The sequence below is a fragment of the Mus caroli genome, unplaced genomic scaffold, assembly GCF_978045245.1.
Source record: "Mus caroli unplaced genomic scaffold, Mus_caroli_1 scaffold_11, whole genome shotgun sequence".
Taxonomy (NCBI): Eukaryota; Metazoa; Chordata; class Mammalia; order Rodentia; family Muridae; genus Mus; species Mus caroli.
Genome location: NW_028227266.1, coordinates 20,390,221 through 20,412,115, shown reverse-complemented (window position 1 = coordinate 20,412,115; position 21,895 = coordinate 20,390,221). Strand labels below are relative to the sequence as shown.

The window sequence follows — 21,895 nt, the reverse complement described above, 5'->3', positions numbered from 1 at the left end:
AAGCTCCTTTCTCTGTGATAACTCCAGCTGTGTCAAGTTGACACAAAAATGGCCAGTACACATGCCTACTAACAATGGATGAGTCATCAGAAAAATGACAGATTCTTTCTGAACATCAAACAGTTAAGAACATCCCAATAGATGCCTAAACAGAGATTTTCATCTAATCATTGAAAACGTTTGTGTATGGTACTTATGATTAAGGAAATGTTTTTGTCATGGTGAGTGAAAACCAGCAACCTGGATTTGTTCTTTGTTTGTAGGGTAATCAGAGCTATCTTACACACTCTTACACACACACACATACACACACACACACACACACACACCAAACAATCTTAACTTCTTGATGGAGCCACAAATAAGCCTTTTTTCTTCCATATGTTTTTCTAGTTTTGTTTTGTTTCTGTTTTCTTCTGCCTTTAATAATAAAGTGTGGGCACTCATAGATAAAACCAATTATTTGACAAAGCAAATCCTGAAAGACGTAACAGAAACTGAACTGCCCTAATCTGGCCTCAGGAAGCTTGAGTTTGCTCTTGGCTGCATGAGAAGCAATGAAGGCTATCCAGAAGAGACCCAGAAAGTGGAAATTGTGTGTGAACAGGGCTGTCAGGAGAGATATTTTTCAAAAGTCTTTAATTTGTGGGAGAGAAGAGTTTGGAAGTTGGTATGCTTTTTTTCTGTGTGACTGCAATATAGAAGCAGCCAACAAAATTTCAGGACTCTGAGAGGGCTTGAGAGTGATGTGTTACACGTGGGGACATGGACATCATGGGCTGAAGTCATTGTGAAACTTTGGCCCCTGTTTCTGGCACCCAAAGGTCTCCATGCCAGATCCCAAAGGAGCCAGAGAACATGTGTGCTGTAGAGTGCCGAGAACAAGACTGTCAGCGTGACAGAAACCTGCCTGCCTGGGAAAGAAGGCGTCCAGATAATACTCTGGGAACCAAAGTGAGCAGTGGAACCTCCCAGCTATTTTCAGGAGAGCCAATGAAACGCACAGCCATCCAAGCTTTCCAGATGTCTGGTCACACCGTTCTGGAGAGCTTGGCCTGGTGGTTAGAGCGATGAAGAGGGAACCGTAGAAACAACATGTTTGGATGCGCCTTGAAGACGCAGAGAAGGATTTATCAGTTTCCCTCCATGGCACATTGTGGGCCAATCTTTAAGTCAAGTCTTTGGATCTCAGTTTTTCTTTTGTTTTTCTTTTCAATAAGTGCAAATAAATGCATATGTCTAGAGAAAAATAGATCAGAAGTTGAAAAATTCAAATATTAGAATTTTGGCCTTTTTCATTTTTTTTTTTTTTTTTGGTTTTTGATTTTTGTTTTTGCTTAGGCAATAGGACTACATGTGGTAATTTCTTTTTTATGACAATATTATTTACACTTTCATTTCTTATGTACTTTCAGGAAGGAATGTTGGCTTTAAAAATCTAAGATTCCTCCATTTGCACACATCACATTACCATCACACACTTACTAAGGTCACTGCTTCTCAACACTCGGTTCCAATGCTTGTCTCTTAACTGCCTCAGATTTTTAAATTTTGCCTCAGGTACACCTATTTTAATGAAATGCCTTTTCTTTGAGAGCAGTGATCATTCTCAAACCATCTGTCAAAGACAAAATAAGAACTGTAGAATCCCAAACCACAGAGACAAAACTGAGAAAAACTGTGTGGACTTGAGTAGCCCTTTCCCCCAAACAACAAAACAAAACAGGAAAAGTGAGAGAAAGAAGCAAAAGTCCCTTTATATTTCTGCCTCCAAGAAATATGCCTGGTCTACAGTTCATGGTGGTTGTGTGTGTGTGTGTTTTTTAACAGAGTTAAGACAATCCTGAACATGAAATTTTACTTCCTATATTTCACTTAACATGTCATAAGATTTCCCCAGTCATTCAAGTTATGTTTTCCTTTGAAAATCCAGAAGAGGATTTTCAGTCTCAGTCCATTACTGCTCCAGAGAGGGAGGCCTCTCCAGTCACTACATGGATCAACACCTTTCTGGAGTGGCGTCCTAACCACAGGGCACAACACACATAAACATGGATTTAAACCTTTCTCAGCACAAACTTAAGGGAAACAGGTCCTTTGGGACTCTGGGTCACTGAGTCATGCTGAGCTTTTGGGACCTTAGCAGGGTGAGAGTCGTTTGATGCCAAGTCTTAGGTAAAAAGCAGGAAAGGCTGGGATTAGAAATACTGCCTGAGACACGAGCCAGCTGCTATTCACTGAGGTGGCTTCTGACACTGATAGTCTGGTTAAAAAGCAGGCCCTGAGTGTCTTCTACATTCAGGAGCTCTGGCTTTGCACAAGGTGTCGGTGACAGCTGTTAGCCTGCGAGACTTTGGGGAGGCAACAGATGCTCCACCAGGTGGCAGCTGGATACCTGTAAGCATTCACATTTCCTCTAACTTTACTCGAAGGGGTGGCACATAGAACAAGGTAGTCTCTCTGTTCCTGCCAGTGTGTAACCCATCAGAGACAGCAACTGGTCTGCATTAGAAAGAAAAAGCCCCATTTTTTTTTTAAGTTACATAGAAATTTTGTATTGTGGTAATTTGTTTTCCCATATGTCCATCACTTCACATACTCACCAATGTTCTTCCTAACTTCAAAGAACAAATCTAAACTGATTTCAGATACCAAGCCACAGCTACCATTCTAGACCTATCTAGTATAGCCTAATGCCTCCCACCTGCCCCTGGACTCATCCTGTTCTACCAAAGACCTCACAGTTCACACACATGTGCATGCCTGCTTGTGTACATGCACACAGGAACCTGTGTACACTCATATCCTTAGACAAATGCAAATGTACACATGCATACATACATACATAATACACACATACATATACACATGTCTTAGCTCTATGGCTTTAATTCCATCTCTCCCAGCAACATCCCCCATGACCACCTCAGCCACTGTCAATTCTTTCTACTAAATTTAAAGAGCAAAACTGATCTTTACCATACAGAGTCTCTATTTGAACCCAGAGTAGGCTGACTGGCTGGCCACAATCCCTGTTCTATCTCCGTGTCCCCAGTGCTTGGACACGAGGACAGGTTTTGACTCATGCTCTGCAAATCCAAATTAGGTTCTCAAGGTTATAGGGTATCAACTGATCCATCTCCCTGACAATGCTTATTCATTTTTTACCCACCTGATGGTTATAATGTATTCATAGTGCCTGAGTCTGGCCTTGAACTCCTTACATATGCATTTCATGTTTACCTCTCAGTGACCAGAAAGCCCACTGCCACACTGAGCCTCTAAATGCATACCTGTATATACATTACTTGTATTGAAGCAATGTAAGGCATACTACTTATCAAGTATCAACAAACATTTGTTGAAAATGGGCTAATTAAACAATATATTTGGCTACAAGAATTTGCCTACACTGAGTTTACTTAAATAAATACTAGTGACAACACATGGCAGGTAGCCAGTGGAGCTTGTTTAATTCCTTAAACAAGTTATTTATGAATACATTAAGAACAAATGCACTATTAGGGAGAACAGAAAGGGGAATTATAGTTGGTGCTGAGAAAATCACCCAGGGATCCCAGTTTGTTGGTCTAGTGCTCAGGGGTGGACAGCAACTCCTCTCCCTTTGAGAAACTAATTTCTTCAGCTGAATGGACATGTACCCCATTGAGAAGCATTTTCAGAACCACGAAACTGACTCAGAATCACGGACATAGAATAAGAGAGCTTAATTCTATCCCTACATTGACCAAGTGTGACAGGCCAATCATGCTTCCTCAAAGAACACCAGCCCCCAATGCCCAAAACCAGTGCATGTGATATTGGATAACAACAACAAAAAAAAAAACAACGCAATTTGCAATTCTCTTCATTGACCAGGAAGGCAGGGACTTGGCATCCTACATTTGCATGAGAAGAATGGAACCAGCCATGACTTTGAAGATGGAGGAAGAAGCCGCCAAGGGCCAAATGATGCAGGTACTTTAGAATCTGCGAAAGGCAATAAAATGACTCTCTGCCTGAGACTGTACAAGGAACACAGCCTTGTTAGTGCCTTGATTTGAGCCCAGTGAAACCTATTCCTGACTTTGAACTCTAGAGTGTGCAAGATAATTAGTGATGTTAAGCTATGATTTTTGTGGAATTTTGCTATAGCATCCACTGGAAACTAATAACTTAGCACCATCCAAAGCACCTAATCCAAGCTGCTTATATCAAGTGTCATGTCAGAGGTGTTCTGTATTTTTATGTCTCTTTTCTTCCTTACCATGTCTCTATACAACTTGTATTATTACATTAATTTATTAGTAGTGAGTTTGTAGAAGGTGTCTTGGCCCATGGTCTCTCAGCCAATAGCACTACAGACAGAATCTAGAATCTTCTGTCCAAGGCCAGAACCTTCCCCCACTTATGTCTCTACTTAGAGCATATACACTGCAGCATCTCAAAGATGTTACTGATGACTCTTTTTTTTTTTTTGGGGGGGGGGTGTTTCGAGACTCTTAATGGGAAAAAAATGTGTCAACATTTTTCCTAGGAAAACAGCCTCTAGGATGTTGCAGGATTTTCCCTGTCCAATTACAATAGGGCACGGAGAGGCCTGTGATTGGACAGGGAAAAGGGAGGTGGAGCTAAGAGTTGCAGAAACAGGGAGTTTCTCAGAGAGAAGCAGAAGGAAGATGGCTTCAGATGTCAATCCGCACAGCATTACCAGCCACAAGTAGTTGTGGTATTAGAAGGTTAGATTATTGGGATAAAGTTTTTATCATTATCAATTGGCTCTGAAATTACTGTATTGGCATCTTGTAAATGCTTGTGGTCTGGCAGGTCGGCAGGAGCGGGGGGAGCATGGTCTGACCCTGCAGAAGTTGGCAGGTTCTTTTCTATTATTTCCTGCAATCCTGGGATATAGAGGCTCTTAAGACTGATCAATGGCTCAAGCCTGATAATCAATTAGGAATATATATTTAAGCGGGGCAGTGGTGGCGTATGCCTTTAATCCCAGCACTTGGGAGGCAGAGGCAGGCAGATTTCTGAGTTCAAGGCCAGCCTGATCTACAGAGTGAGTTCCAGGACACTCAAGGCTATACAGAGAAACCCTATCTATCTTGGAAAAAAAAATCTACTTAAAGTCAGTTACAAAATCCAGCACATGGTCCTCTTATTTAATGTGTTCCTATTTCATATCCCCAACTTCAAGGTCTAAAATTTAAGGTCAGTTTCAGCAGTTTATCTCTGTTTTCCAGAATGTAAAAAACTCAAAATATTTCCCTCCCTCCCTCCCTCCCTCCTTCCTTTCTTCCTCCCTCCCTCCCTCCTTTCTTCCTCCCTTCCTTTCTTCCTTTCTTCCTTTCTTCCTTCTTTCCTTTCTTTCTTTCTTTCTTTCTTTCTTTCTTCCTTTCTTTCTTTCTTTCCTTCTTTCTTCTTCCCTTGCTTTTTTGCGTTTTCACTAAGTAATTGTTTATTTCATGCCATATACTTAGGAAAGTCTGCAATATAACTAAGGTCACTCACTGTCCCCATGAATAACAGATGAAGATAAGTGACCAAACAACAACAAAAAATGTTCTGCACCTTCAACAGTTTTTGTTGTCTGTTTCCTTTTGAGACAGGGTCTCGGGCTGTCCTGGAACTCACTCTATAGATGAGGGTGGCCTTGAACTTAAAGAGATCTGCCTCCCAAGTGCTGGGTCTAAAGACTAAGCTTGTTGTAGAAATACTTACTATTCCTGCTACTCACAAGTTGACCTAACATTATCTTCTCTCTTTACATAGTTCTTTTTATAGTGGAGCTGTGCATCTGGACTGAGGAGATAAATATCACATCTCTAAATTAACTTATTGTCTAGACTTAAAATGTTAAGGACCTTTGGAGAGAGTTCTGTATTTGAAACCCCATCTTACCTTGCCACTTAGTGGCTAACACAGCAGACACAAACTCCTTATGTAACATAGGTTTGTTTACCTAAAGCTACTGCAGTACCGATTCACTGAAAGATGCCAAGAACAGAGCTGCTCACATTATAGTGAGCATCACTTTTCTGATGGTGAGCAAAACTATAAGAGGATATGAAGTACATAGCTGGTGAGAGTATAATGAATTGAGTCCCTCCATAAAAGACAGAAAATGTAGATTAGGGACTCCAGAGTGGAGCTAGACTTCTAGGCTACAGGAAGAATGCCAATAAAAGACAAACAAAGGAAGGAAGCAGCTTGTACCAGAAGAGTGGGAGACAGATCTGTCTGGAGCAAGGACTTGCTTCAGGGAACATGAGACACTCATACTGTGTAAATAAATTGGCCTGCAATTCATTGCCAGTCTGGAAAGTTTAAATATATGACAAAGAATCAACATTTCTTAATGTCTTTCCTACAAAACATTAATCCTGCCTGTTGGATCATCACAATGAGTAAAACGTTAAAAGCTCTGCAAGACCAGTTGGGGATGCTCTGTACTTGCCCATCCTCCTGTAAGCGTGCAGTGCCCACTGAGTTTGGCAGTGAGGAAACATGTCTTGTGGCTGTTTCACTCAGTGTGAACTGAACATATGAAGTTAGAGAGTCTGCATTGGAGGTGTTACTCAGGACTATTCCTCAATGCCAGGGGGTTTACAACACAAACCTTGGGAAGCTCAGCTATGAAGGAAGGTGGTCTAGTTTTCATGATGGATGCATTTGGGTTCTGAAGTGGTGTAGATAAAGAACTGAAGGGACAGGGATGGGGGTTAGTAGAAAACAACAGGATGAGGGTACAACCACCGTGGGAATAAAAAGGAAATTATTTATTAGGAAAACAGCATAAAGAGGCAATCAACTAGAGTTGATGACTGATTAGCAACAGGGGAGAGAAATGCCAGAAATATGAGAAACAGCCTTGAGTCTCCAAACCTGCACAGCTGGGCGAATGTGGAGGCCAGAATTCAGTCAATCAACAGTGCTTGGAAACAGCCACAAGCCCCTGCAACCAACTCCTAACTCAGATAATCTAGGGAACCAAAGGTAGCAACTGTGAATTCAATTCAAGTGCAGTACTTACAAGAATTACTCCCTGGGAAGGATAAATACTAAGGTCCGCTATTTCACTCACAGAACATGGAGAAGCCCAGCTGGAATTTTATCCCCAGTGACTAACTTTCACGGTGCTGTAAAGTACCACATACTATCAAATGAGAAGTATAATCATCCATCTCACCCATCTATGAACTCTGTAAACTACAATAGCAACTAGCCTGACAAGATATGCCCACAGTTACTATACCAGCACAGACATTGTGGAGGTAACCAATCACTTTCTCTATTAGACGCAAGGCTTGTTTCATGAGCTAGAACCCATCGTTGCTTAAGGAGGCAAAAAACTGTGACTCTACAGGTCATAGGCCAGAGGGGAGAATCCAATACTTTTATTCCACTAAATGGACTTAATATTGAAATAATTCTTAATGTCATCCGATATCCATAGATCAGACCATCTCCCAACCGTCATAAGAGAAGGTTCCCCTTGAAGCAGATGGGAATGGACACAGAGACCCACGACTGGTCAATGTGCAGAGAATAAAAAACTAGAGTCCTCACTCTGGACTAGGACAAACATATCACACTTTTCCACATGAAGACTCTAGGAGCTATGTGGAAGAGTGGTGGTAAAGACTGTAAGAGGCAGGGCCATAGATAGAAACAGTGTTTTCCAGATTCAACAGGAAGTTACACATACTAAGTTATAGTAGTTGTGACTGCAAGCCCAAGCTGCCGCAAACAAGCTCAAGCCAGATACTATCCCATCATGAAGTGCTGAAGTAGGCCTGGAGTATCACCACTAGGTGAAGAGCCATGGGCAGCTGATAGCTGCTGGGAAAAGAAGGGTTAGTTTTCTTTAGTGAAATGTCCATCTTACTCAGGGAAGCCCCTTCTCTCTAAACCAGCTGAGACCAGGTGGGTAACACAAACTGTACTCAGTGGGGAAGAAGCACAAAGAAAGAGAGAAAAAAAGGAAGAAAAGAAGGAAAGGAGGGAGGAAGGGAGGGAGGGAGGGAGGGAGGGAGGGAGAAAGGGAGGGAGGGAGGGGGGAAGAGAAAAAGTTGAAAGTCAAACTTTGGTAGGAAGGGGTAGGAGTGTAAAGGATTATAATGGGAGGAGTTGGGGAAAGAATATGTTCAAAATAGATTGCATGGAATTATCAAATAATTAATAAAAATACTATTTTTTAATCAAAATTTGGATAATACTGACACGAGAATGAGATAGAACCTACAGGTAGAGTGTCGAGGTGATTGTGGGTGTGCACAAGAGGAGGCAAGATGTCAAAAGGACAGATCCAGTGTGTAAAGATATGCTCTAGCCCAGAAGAGGATGGGATGGTGGCTGGGGGGAAGGGCATGAATAATATGAACTGCATACCAGCAAGAAACACTGTGCATACAGTGAGCCATTTCGGCAGATATCTGTAAAGATGAGAGCTGATATAAAATAACACAAAAGGTAACTTTCCAAACACAGTGTTTCTGAAGGTGAATGGACACAACAGCTTGCAAACAGAATTCTTTGTCATGTGTGAAAGAAGAAAACTGGTAAATCTCATGTATTTAGAGGCATACCTCCAAAAACATGAATCACCATACCGTCAAAAGAGAACACAGGGTTAGTTATGCTTAAAGTTTGGGTTCTAAGTTCTAGCAGATTACAGTATGAGCTGACTTCTCTCTGTTTATCTTCTCTGGCCTTCATATCCTTTCATTGATGGAGCTGATGGTAGCTTCCACATCCTGAGAATTAAATAGCAAAATGTGTAGACAGTATGTGCTATAAGCCCCGCTCCTCTGCAGCATGGGCAATGGCACCAGCAGGAGGCTGAGCCTCTCTAGTCTTATCTCACTCGTAGGAGATGTGACCTCAGAGAGGTGCAAACCTGCCTCAGCTGGGCTCAGCACACAGAGAGCTCCATGAAGCATGTTTTTCAGGTGCCATCTGGAGCTTAGCTTATTCACTTGTCTTGATCTTTAGCTGTAATTTTGGGGGTACTAGGTCTCAAGTATATTCAGCCACAACTGGATACTTGCATTCCTTTAAAGATTCAGGGTGGCAGTGTGGGCACGTCATGTCAAATGTGAAATTAATTTACATGTGCCTCCATAGAAAAACATCCATTTATATGTAGATAAGGATGTACTTTTAATGCAATGATTTAATAATGCTGTATCTCAGAATCATCATCTTCATCTTCATCATAATCTTCATGTATCTTTCCAAATGAAATCTGAAGGAGGGTTGTAGATAGTGTAAGTACTACATTAGGAGGTTTGAAAGGTGTGTAGGTTTGATACCAGCTCTCTTACTGGGTATTTCTTGTGAGCCTCAGTTTCCCCGATTGAGGACTGGAAAGGAAGAACCCAGAGGGAAAGTCTACAGATGCACACAATTTTCTGGCACTAAACAAAAAAAAAAATGAATTAAACTGCAACTTTGAAAGCAACATTGCTCTTTCCACCCTTACTATAAGTTATACAGAGTTCTTTCAAGTTTAAAATGGTGTAGAATATTTATGCATATATATGTACATACACATGTTTACTTAGTATAAAAAAATTTAGCAAAAACTCAGGTGACAGCAGATGCTGGCAAGGATGTGGAGAAAGAGGAACACTCCTCCATTGTTGGTGGGATTGCAAGCTTAATACAACCACTCCTGAAATCAGTCTGGCGGTTCCTCAGAAAATTGGACATAGTACTACTGGAGGATCCCGCAATACCTCTCCTGGGCATATATCCAGAAGATGTTCCAGACGGTAAGAAGGACACATGCTCCACTATGTTCATAGCAGCCTTATTTATAATAGCCAGAAGCTGGAAAGAACCCAGATGCCCCTCAACAGAGGAATGGATACAGAAAATGTTGTACATTTACACAATGGAGTACTACTCAGCTATTAAAAAGAATGAATTTATGAAATTCCTAGGCAAATGGATGGACCTGGAGGGCATCATCCTGAGTGAGGTAACCCAATCACAAAAGAACTCACAATATGTACTCACTGATAAGTGGATATTAGTCCAGAAACTTAGAATACCCAAGATATAAGATACAATTTGCTAAACACATGAAACTCAAGAAGAACGAAGACCAAAGTGTGGACACTTTGCCCCTTCTTAGAATTGGGAACAAAACATCCATGGAAGGAGTTACAGAGACACAGTTTGGAGCTGAGACAAAAGGGTGGACCATCTAGAGACTGCCATATCTGGGGATCCATCCCATAATCAGCCTCCAAATGCCAATACCATTGCATACACTAGCAAGATTTAGCTGAAAGGACCCAGATATAGCTGTCTCTTGTGAGACTATGCGAGGACCTAGCAAACACAGAAGTGGATGCTCACAGTCAGCTATTGGATGGATCACAGGGCCCCCAATGGAGGAGCTAGAGAAAGTAACCAAGGAGCTAAAGGGATCTGCAACCCTATAGGTGGAACAACATTATGAACTACCCAGTACCCCCCGGAGCTCGTGTCTCTAGCTGCATATGTATCAGAAGATGGCCTAGTCGGCCATCAGTGGAAAGAGAGGCCCATTGGTCATGCAAACTTTATCTGCCTCAGTACAGGGGAACACCAGGGTCAAGAAGTGGGAGTGGGTGGGTGGGGGAGTGGGTGGGGGACTTTTGGGAAGGCATTGGAAATGTAAATGAAATAAATACCTAATTTAAAAAGATTTAACAAGACTTTCACTTGGCTATATAAACATCCCCCTCTGAGTTGCCATGATGGAGTAGAGGGACTGGAAATATGAGGACACATGAAAAGATAAGCTTAGGGTACAACCACCTCCACTCTGCCTTAAGCAGATAGGGGAGCAACTATAAGATAGAAGAGAGCCTGGGCCTGGGATATCCTGTCATCCCAGGGTAGTGATAAAAGAGAGAAAGCTATTACACTGGAGGGCATTCTTATGATTTCTTTTCTAATCTATAACTCCCAGGGACTATAAAATCCTCAAACCTTCCCTTCCCCTTCTTAGCTGCAACTATTTATCAAACTTTAAATGACAAGGAAACCAAGAACAAAGACTACATACAGCCCAGTCTTTGGAGCCAGCCAGGCAGCACAGAGGAAACTCAGGCTCCATCTCCAACCTCCAAACCAATCTCAGTTCCCTGGCTGTAAACTATAGCTAATGACATTACTTGGCCAAAAGATAGCTGTGAGATTCACATGAAATCAAATGGGACAACCATGACAGAGTTTGGATATATAGCAGATGATGATAAATAAAGGTTGTCTACTGCTGTTGCTATCGCTGGTCCTGTTGGCTAGTTATGTTGATGACATTAATGATGGTGGTTATCATGGCTAACTAACTAATGAACTACTAAGTTACTGAGTACTTGTCAAGTACTCACCCTTAGACCCAGAAGCACTATGCCAGCCTTGTCTGCTTCTACACTGTGTTTGCTCTCAAGAAGTAATACAATGCAGCTCACCCTGAAGAACTTAACAAGAGATGGAGGTTAAAGATGATCTAGTTCTTAAAGAATAGCTTCAGTCTCACTCCTCCACTCTAGACCAAGGTAAAATGATAGCACCTCTTAGAACAGAAAGCACAGCAAAGCAAAGGACTCATTTCCCTACAGCTGTTCCTGTGTGGGCTCTCTACTGGCCCACTGTTGGCATGTGGGGCTTCTCTTTCAACCAGCCTGCCAGCCAAGGTTCAGAAAGTGTCAGAGCCAGATCCACAGGCACTAGCAGAAAGTTCAGTGGCTACTAAGCTTAACACCTCCCTGGCAGGGCTAAAATCAACACCACAGATTTTTATTGCATAAGTTTCCTGAGCCTAGTGTCAAATTCCCTTGCTTGTCTGAGGTAAGGACAAACTCCTAGTGCTGAGAGAACTTAAGTTTCAGAGGCCAGAAGCCCTTTTTAAACACGGAATTGCTGATCTGTAGAGGCTCTCTCGGTGAAGAATTTTCATAGGTTGGCTCCACAGTCATTTTTTTTCCATTGTGCTTTGTGCCCCTGACTATTCAGAAAGTTAAATTATTGTCCTTTATTGTCTCCACACACTCGCTTTGTTTATTTACACATATTAAAAAGTATCAGGCATCCTAGTGGGCTTAGAATAGAAAGACTTGCCAACAAAACTAGCTGGGGCAAATTCTGCAGCTAGCTGTCATGAGTACAGGTAACAGGCCCAGGGCTCACGATAAGCTGGTGCAGACCCACTGTCCTAAATACAGCTAGACTCTAACCACTTAGGGTGACATAAAAGAGTCACCTGGTGACTGTGTACCTCCTGCTGAAACTCAGGGTTTTCTGTGACTTATGGGATGTGTGTGTGGCGGAAGTTATTTCAGTCATGACTACATATGTGCTCAGTAGACACTACCAGCTTCAGGGTTTCAAAACTACAAGCTTGCATTTTGGGTTTGGGCAGTGTCTCTGCGAGCACGAGCTATATAAAGGGGCTACACAAAGGGTTTAAGTTACCTGTGAGACCTGGGGTGTGGGTAAACACTGTCCTAAAGGGTTTGGATGCCTCTGACTTGGTTAAGAGATTAACTTCTTTCACAACCCATCTCTCAGTCCCCCCGCCCTGACGCCTCCATCCCACCTCACCCCCACACTCTACTTATCAGTGCAAACTTTGACACTGAAGTATTACTTCCAAGTTTGAAAAGAGCTCCGCAGCCAGCATAGAATTTATCTGATTCTGGTCTCTGCGGGTTGGTGAGGTCAAGATTCCACCCATGATTTGCCAGTACACTATAAAAGAGCATTTCACATAAACCAAATGCTACAGTAATCTCCAAGTAGTCCTCCTGAGTTCTGACACTTCCTGGCACCTAACTCACAGTCACATGACACCCAGCCAAGCAGAGAGAGAGAGAGACTGCCTTCCAGCTACGGCCTCATACCTTGGCAAGAGAGCACTTTTGCCAAAAGTTTTATGAAGTTTGTTTAGCTCACTTCAAATATTTTACTTTAAGTAAATCATCCAAACCCAATTCAATTCTTTCTGTTGGAAAGGAAAATGGTATGTCTCAAGTTATTAAGAAGCAGCTATGCTTCTTAAAGTTTCCTTGGGCCTGACTCTAAGAGGACTCCCCATGTTAATAAAATCACCATTACACCCTTAGATCCACCTTACCTGTTGCTCTGATATGAAGAGCACAGTGGTTTCTTACCGTTGTGACTGCTTCCTACCCAGCAATCAACTTGCAACTCTCTGGCACATGCAAAAAATAAACTGCAAGCAATTTATTTTGTTTCCTCTAGTGAAGGAAAAAGATGCCAAACTCAACTAAGACAAACCCAGGCAGAAAGGAGTTACACAGGATTTTAGTGAGCATCAGTGACCCATCATTCACTTTGCATTTACAATCAAAAAGCATCGGCAAGGATTTGAGAGCCACATCAATTTCACTTATGTGTGTTTATATGTATTTATGTAAGTATATAGACTTGCCTCCTTACAAAGTATATAAAACATGTACATATATAGATGTTGAATAATTCAAAGCATTAGTGTGATCATATGCAGTGAAAGCAGAAGTAAACTTAGTCACACTGTTAAATGTAGCCTGCACTTTATTTCCCGCTTCTAAGCAATGACAGCAACTTTTAAGCCACCAGGATATGTCTTTATAACTATATGTAAACCCAGAGAATAGAAATATAAAATCATGTTCAATAAACCTCAAGGCCTTTTGGTTGTAGGCTAGCAGAAGGGCAGCATCATTGTCCCCTCCTATTATGCTGAATCAGCAGGTACTGACAGTAAGTAAGCCATCAGTGTTTGTCCCTTGGCTGTTTGTCTCTGCATTCATATGTGTGGCTGTCCCTGTTTGGAGTATCACTAGTTGATCTCGAGGAGACACTTGGCAATGTCTATGGACATTATCGGTTGTCACTTTGAGGGAAGGGTTGTTGCTAAATATTTTGCAATACACAGGGCATTGCTAAAACAAAGCAAGCTGGGGTAGATTGTCAATAAAACAAAGGTTGAAAACCCTGGAATCTGCTAGTTTTAGAAAACACCAGCCTTTGTTTAAAGTTTTGGGCTTGGTTTCTCCCTCTAGAAACCTGTATGCCAGAAGACGTTTTATAACTAATAAGCAGAGGAAAGAATGAGCCCAAAGGTTTATTCCAGATCTCAGATATAATAACAAAGGAATTTCACAGTAGGAGGTCTCTAGGCTGTGGCTAAGGGACACCAGGAGAAGTCTACCTGGATGCACTATGGAAAGCTGGGCATTGCTTTAAAAAATTGGAAGCTATCCCATCTCTGAACTGAATCTGAACAAACGAGGCTTGCCAAGGAGAATGTGTTTTACAGCAGAGAAGGAAGATCAGCTGGAGAGCAAGCGAGGGCAAACAGATGGAAAGAACACCAGGGGAGATTGAGAAATAGCCATCTGATGATATCATTCAGACTTGTGCCGAGAACCGCATGCCTGCACGCTTCCAGCTCTGACCTGCAGGTGCAGGTGCAGCCCATGGCCTCCCAGTGCCCCTCCAGCTGGGTGGCTTTCTCTGGTTGTCTCCCTGAGTGATGGAAGGGATGGATCACTCATACGTTTCATACAACACAGCACTTGATATGGCTGATTGAGAACTGCTGTCCTCCTTTGTCTTCTACTTTCTCTTTTACTTTTTTATAAGTCATCATACTTCTAGATAAGGAAAATCTAGCTTGTAATAGACAAACCAATAAAATCCAGCTTTATGTCTGCATGAAGGTGGACAAGCGCATCTCACACCTATAGAATTAAATCTACATTAAGCTTACACTAGGCTGCTCTCGTAATAGAGAAACTAATGCAATCTAGTAAATATGTCACTAATCGCCATTTTGACTCTTAAGCATTTGAGCAATTAAAGATTTAGGTAGTTTCTGCACAAAGCCCATATTCTTATGAGGCTGATAGCCAGAGAATCAGAAGATATAATACATCTGTGCCATGCAAGTGAAAAAAGAGGTGTACTGCAAAATATCAGAAGTTCCTGGGAGGTCTGTCCATACTTCATCTAGTCTCTCTCTGCTTCATTATCTACACTCTATAGAGAAATGCAAACATGTCCACTGGTGTGGCTGAAAAGTTCTCAGTACACAGTGGAGACTGCGCACAGAGAAGGGAATGAGGTTGAAGGTAGCCTCGGATCCAGCCATAAAGAGAGAGTCTCTGGGAGACAATTAAGGGGAATAATTCAAGTAGGTGCTTTTGAATCACTGACTGATTGATCATAACTGCTGCTTCTTTCTGCATTAATTTCTGAATCTGCTGTCATGCATGACTGGCCTCCCTTGAGCTGGTTTATGACTTCATTATCTTCAAAGGAAGGTTATTTTATTAAATCTATAACTTATTTTTTGCTAATTCAATGAGCAGTTTCATCCATTGTAAAGTTTCATGACTACCTTTAAAAGTAATAATATATATTAGGCAAGAATAATTATGTATTTATATAATACATTAACATATAACAGTTTTCCATATGTAGTTTTGTATAGATATAAAATGACATATATTTATATATTTGTTATCAAACAATCAAAGAGGAGAAAACTAGGGTTTCTTGGAGCAATATAAACTTTGATTTCAGATAAATGAAAAAAACAAACCTGTTCCCATAAAAAGCTGCTGCCAAATGCCAGAAAAGTCCACTACTCTAATCCTAACTGGCTCATAAAAAGTTTTTAATTAATTTCCTGGCTCAGCTAATACTACCACCTTGTATCAGAAATAACTTGACAATGTATTTCTAACACCATTCTTTCAATAGCATGCTACATTAAGCTGTCTCAAAGTCAAGTAAACTTTGGGACTGACATGGTGATTTCCTAATGGATGTAGGCACAAGTCCCCATACGGGGCTGCTGTGAAGCCAGCACAAAGCTCTGTCCCTGAGATTAATAAGGCAGCCTCAGATAGCTCTCAAATGTCACAACAATTTCATAGAACCTCCAGGAACTCGTTTAAAAGTATCAGGATGCAAGCTCATTGCCATCAACAATATCAAATGTGCCCAGGAGGAAGGATGAGGAGTTGGGAGAGGGAGGAAGAAGTGCAGTTCTTTGATGGTGTAAGAAGAAGTAAACGCCCTAGAGATTATGGATGGATGGCTATACTGAGCATCATTATCTTAGCCCCAAGGACTGAAAATGCTATTAGCAGTTTCAAATGCACATTAAGTTATCTGATGTTCTTCTTTAAAACTCTATCTATCCATGTATCTTCCTGAGGTCTCCTAATAGCAGATTCTGGTGGTTTCAATATAGCTTCTGTGAGAGGATGGCAGCTGATACCAGGTACCAGTGGGACCGTGGACGAGCCCATCTAACACTCACAGAGTTAAATCTATAGAAAATTTACACCAGGTCTCCCTGATCATCACAAAACATTAAACAAATATGATGAGTACATTTTCCCAGAGAATGAACTTACTTTCAGTGCAAATAGGACAGCATCCTTTTCTGTTGAGAATTTTACCCTGGTCAGGAGGGAAAAAAGAAACCAAAAATTTAATGTTAAGAGATGGTCTGCTGAGAAGAAATCTCTTTTCAAAGTATAACACCAGATAAACCAATGAAATCACCCCAAATTGCACTTGAACTGGACAGCCTGAATGGTGGTGAAATGCATCACGTGTCCAGGCCAGGCAAAATCACTTCAGAAGTTTCTCTGGTTTTGTCCTCTTAGAAACAGAATACCTCAAAGTATGGTGTGATTTTTCTCATGAAGGAAGAGGGAGACAGGCTGGACACAGCTTTCTCATTGATAGTCAAGCTAAGTGCATACACACACAACTGGAAACCATTGACACTCTGTCCATACCATCAGGACCTCCTTCCTGCTGTTGCTCTGAAAAGCTCTCTGGTATCCTGCAACCCAAGCTTAAAGTGCTCCCTCACATGCTCCAGACATGGTACAGCACAGATCGGATTCAGTGAAGCTTCCTCCCCTGCAGTACCAGGCATGCTAACTCATTGTTATACAATCAAAGCAAAAAGCAGTGAGCTCTGTAGAACTGAATCATTTTTTTTCTCTCTGCTTTCGAAATACACTGCCATTTCCTAGTCAAATATCTTTTCACTTTTTAAAGAAGAACGCATATTCTCCAGACCTGTACCAGAGAATGGTCCTTCTTTATCTCTGACTCAGTGATTCATCACAGGGAAAAAGAGATGTAGCAGAAGCTGATGAACACTTCAGGAACAACACTTCCTGCATGACCTAACAGTGGGTTGCTCCTGAGGACCTAATGAGCCAATCCCTTAAGGCTTAATGATATGATAGTCCTTGTTACCAAGAAGAGCGAACTCTTTCTGAGCTGAGGATTTCCCCTTCCAGGGGTGAAGAAACTTGTGTCATAGCGTGATAGAAACAGAAAGTTAACTTCCTTTTATGTGACACTGCAGGCCATGTTCTTTTACTACAGATTTTTTTTTTTAAGCCACAGTTCTTCAAGACATGCATTTTCAACTGTCTGCAGGACAGACTGCTGTACGTGCCTCCTGCTTCCTCTCATTTGAAATTCAAAATGACACTCTAAGGACATGTGACCTCACCCCCCTTTCCACAGAGAACTAAGGAAGCAAAGTGCACTAAGATGTGGCCCAAGCCCAGGACAAAGACCCAAAGCCCAGTCTCTGCTCACCACTGGTGAGCAGTTTGCAGAGCAGGTTTGAATATTTTCAAAAGAAATAATCACACTAGCTTTTCACATGACATTTTGCTACCAAAGAACTAAAGCCATGTCTCATTCATTTCTTGCATCAACTACTCCTCCTATGACATACTAAACTCTATATACCATAGATGACGCTACAACCCTTAATTACAGTTCTTCATGTTGTGGTGACCCCCAACTATAAAAGTTTTTCTTGCTACTTCATAACTGTAATTTTGCTACTGTTATGAATCATAATGTAAATATTTGATATGCATAGTATCTGATATATAATCCCTCTGAAAGGGTCATTCAACCCCACCCCCATTTCAAAGAGGTCTTGACCCACAGGCTGAGAATTTATGCCAAAGGGGATCTCGTTTAATTCCTCAAGGACAAAACCAAGGATCAGCCAAGCTCCATGGAATGATTTCCACAGAGGCTCAGACAAGGCAGGTTGCCCCATTGGAATGGTGTGAGTTAAAGCTATGTTTCTAATCAAAGGAGACTGGGAGATTCCCCGCAGCTATATCTCACCAGACACAGCCATTTCCCTTGTTCAGTAAAACTGCTCCTGTTAGTAAATAGGTGAGGGAAAAAATAAAGTACAGACTGTGAAGTCAGAGAGCCTGGGCTGTCTGGATGATCTGTAGCCTCGTCTGGAAGAAGGGTCTATTCAGCACCTACCTCAGTGGAGCAGTCTCAGGGGAGTGAGGTTATTTCTGTGACCAGAGAAATGGCTTCAATATAAACTCATGGTATCTATCTAAGAAACAGTGTACTGAGGGTCCCCCTCCCCCCAGAGCTTTGGGAATTATCTAGGAGGGCAAATAGTGACTACAACCATAGGCTCCTTCTGAAAAGGGGGGTAGTGTGTAACTGGAAAGGTTACAGTGTGTGTGGATTGCACAGAGACCTTCTAGTTTTTCTAATTTTCTTTTAAAAATTTCCCTAATCAATGTAGGGAAGGAGAAATAAACTGCTAAGCTGCTGTTTTTTCTTTTTAAGGTATTTCATGGTAGAGCTAAACTATCTTCCAAAGACCTTGTGCTGGCCTCTGAGAAGGGGAAGTGTGAGGAGGGAAACCAAGTTGGAAAGATGCCTAGAAACAGAAAGGTGGTCCTGGAGGGCCCAGCCAAGTCAGGGCACTGAGAAGCAAGGGCAGAGGGGACAGGGCTGGGGGCTGGGCAGAGGCCTTCCTGGGAGGGACTGACATGCCTGGCCTGAGTGTAGCACACCCAGTAAGATCACTAGGGGGAAGCAGGCAACATAAGGAGCTGTGACCTCGCAGCAGAAACCACCGACCCAGCTACAAGTGGTAGAGCAGAAGCTAAGCTGCAAACCCCACAGTGGCCTGCTGAGGCGAGTTACTCCAGCCACCAGGTTGGCACCACTTCTCGGTTTTGTCTTGTAGAATAAGGAAGCCCATTATTACTAACATGTGCTGGGAGAGTTCATTAGCAGTGAGGGTTCCCCGAGGACTGGCAGAAATGATGTGATTCCATTTTTCCCAATGAATATTTATAAGCAGCCCAAGTTCAAGTCTGCTTATTGTACCTACTTTTTTTTTCTTTTATGGGAAGTTTTCAGTTTTATGTCTGAGGCTTTTTAAAGCAAGACTAATTAGGGGATTTTTTTTCCCTTTTCTCCCCCCTCCCCACCAATTCAGTTGTGCAACGGCAACAGCTGTTGTTTTTTTGTGCCTCATTTGGCACTCAAGTAAAAACAGCAACTTTTTGTTTATAATAATAGCAGATGTGAATAAAATTAAAAGCTTTCTATAACAGAGAATAGAAGACATGCTCTGAATATATGGATATGTTTTCTTCATTCACTGGAAGGTACTAAATAGGTTTGACATTTTCTCAAAACGTACAAAGCCTTGAAAGGTTTCAAGTTGCTGAGGTGAATTCAATGGAACCCATGCTTCCGAAGATAATGGTGGCTTTATTCAAGCCTGGGCTGTGGGTTTTTGAAAAGAGGTCTTTCCATAAGGATGCTGTTTCCATGTGGGGCTACAATGGAGGCAGGGCTAGAGCAGAATTTTCTGCAGAGGAGTTGGGGCTTCTGCTAGGCAAGGAAATCCTCCTTGGGACGTTCCTATTAAACAACCACATCATATTACCATAGCTATGAGAGGAAGGCTGAGATTTGAAGAAAAAAAAAGAAGGAAGGAGAAGCAAAATGTGGTTATGATGTTAAATTGAAAACCCAAAAATAGAAAACAAGGTCTAGGCAAGGAAGCTGGAGAAGTGTTTACAGAGGTTTGAGAGATGTCAATAAATAGCAGGAAGATAGTAGCAAGGGAGACAAGAGTTTTGTCACACAAGGCTAGACTCCAAATAGGAATGGAAAGAAAGAATCAGGGAGCTGAACAACGGGCTTTAGCTCCTGCAGTATATATGTAAGCTTTGGGAATTCCCAGTTGTCTTCAGAAAATGGCATATGCCGCGCATTTCCCAAGGTTACAGAGAAAAATAAAGCCGAATTTCCTACATACCTGTGGGCAGCTGCTGACAGGAACACACTGCTTCTTTCGACACTCTGTCTTCCCCTTCACACAAGCACAGATGCTGCAGTTGACTGAGGACCACATCTCTCCATCCTACAGGACACAGCAGAGAATTGAACGACAGGTAGAGCTGAGCAAGTGGGTTAAGGTTTCTCCATTGAGGAGAGCATGACTAAGCTGCCTAGGGCAGGTGACTCTGACCACCTAACACAATGGCTAGGGAAGGTTTCAGACACTGTTTTAAAGGTAGGAAAATCTTGGCCCAAAAAACAGAGCATTCTTCTGGGGGTAGCAAGTCATGTCTACATCTTGCCCCTCATGTGCTCAGGTGTTTTAATTTTCACCCCAGAAGACAAGGAAATTTGAATTTTATACATGATGCATGAGCAGATCCTAACCTTCAATTAATGGAGTTGAAATACTTGCTACAAAAGGCATCACGGTTAATTGAGATGCTTAGACAGCTATGCCTTGCCCTTGAACCACCCAGGTCAGGAAGAGAATGGAAGGTATTCAAATAATTCTCAGTGGCCAGGCAGACAACTGGTGAGCACCCATGAACATACAAAGCTCAGGCAGACCAGCCCTAGAGACATGACTCTTGCTTACACTCTCCTCCCAAAATGTAGTATAGCACTTTGAGACATAGATTGGACTCTTGCTTGGCGAGAAAGGCCAATGCAGTGGCCTTGTCAGATTTATAGTGTGCAGTCAGAGCTCAGTCAGAACACATCAGGCAGGACACATACATACCTGTGTTGAAGTTTGAACGATCAGACAACAGAGTTAGATATAGAGACAAGATGAAGGCTCCTTCCTGGGCACACAGATTCAAGATCTTTGGTGCATCCTGTCCTTTCTCAATTTTTGAAGATATGTTAAGGGCTGCCAACCCCCTGCTGCCTTTCAGGTAAGAGAAAACTAACTGAATTTGTCTGTAAAAGGCATCGAACTTATGGACAAATATTTTCAGGGCTCACAATCTCTGTAAAGTGCTCTAGACTTCAGATGCTAAAAGAAATCTTTTTAGAAAGAGGTTTGAAAGTGTTTTGTTCAAAGCATTATAATGAGAGGAGCATTATTGTTTTGTCTTGGTGCTCTGGGTACAAATGGTAGCTTTGAATAAAGAGTATTTTACATGAGTGTCTCTGAAAACTTGCTTCATCGCCCTCTCCTGATGGGTGTAAGGCATTTTCTTCTTTCTTGCAGGGTCCATAAGAACCCAGACCTCTCTGTAATCATGTCAGTAATGGGACGCTGACGGAACTCCTACTCTGACATGGCATTAAGAGCCTAGGTGCTCATGGCTATCATCAAGCACATCTTTGGTACAAAGTCTCCCTCATCTTTAAGGAAACCATAGCTGATAGGAGAGAGGAGATAGAATGAACAAAGCCTTCACCTGCTTCCTGAAGCCAAATGCTTACAACACAGCTTTCCACTTAAGATCACTATAAAACAGTATAGATCACATGCCAGGTGATGTTGGAAGATCAGTAAGCAAACCTTTGAGTACCTTGGAGTTAGACTCTTGAACATATACTGGTCACTTCCATGGTAAACATCCTCATCTTAACACTTTCCAATTGAGCCTTTTTGTAAATGAAATGTATAAGATTTTGCTGAAAGCGCCAAGTTTTAGATCCATCAGGATCTTGCCATGGTCATGATCTTAACAAGGTATACTTAGCATGCCCAAATAAATGGTATGCTCTCAGTCATTTG

General features: G+C 41.9%; 1 protein-coding gene across 2 annotated transcripts in view; it reads right to left on the bottom strand.

Moving 5' to 3' along the window:
• The window catches only part of Bmper (BMP binding endothelial regulator), a 267,045-nt gene that overhangs the window by 97,568 nt on the left and 147,582 nt on the right, over nt 1–21,895 (bottom strand). For both annotated transcript variants that reach the window (XM_021172558.2, XM_029481077.1), the window contains exons 10-11: nt 20,159–20,263; nt 16,434–16,479 (exon numbers count right to left, since the gene is read on the bottom strand). In XM_021172558.2, coding sequence (XP_021028217.1) covers nt 16,434–16,479; nt 20,159–20,263 — 151 coding nt within the window. The remainder of the gene's footprint in view (nt 1–16,433; nt 16,480–20,158; nt 20,264–21,895) is intronic.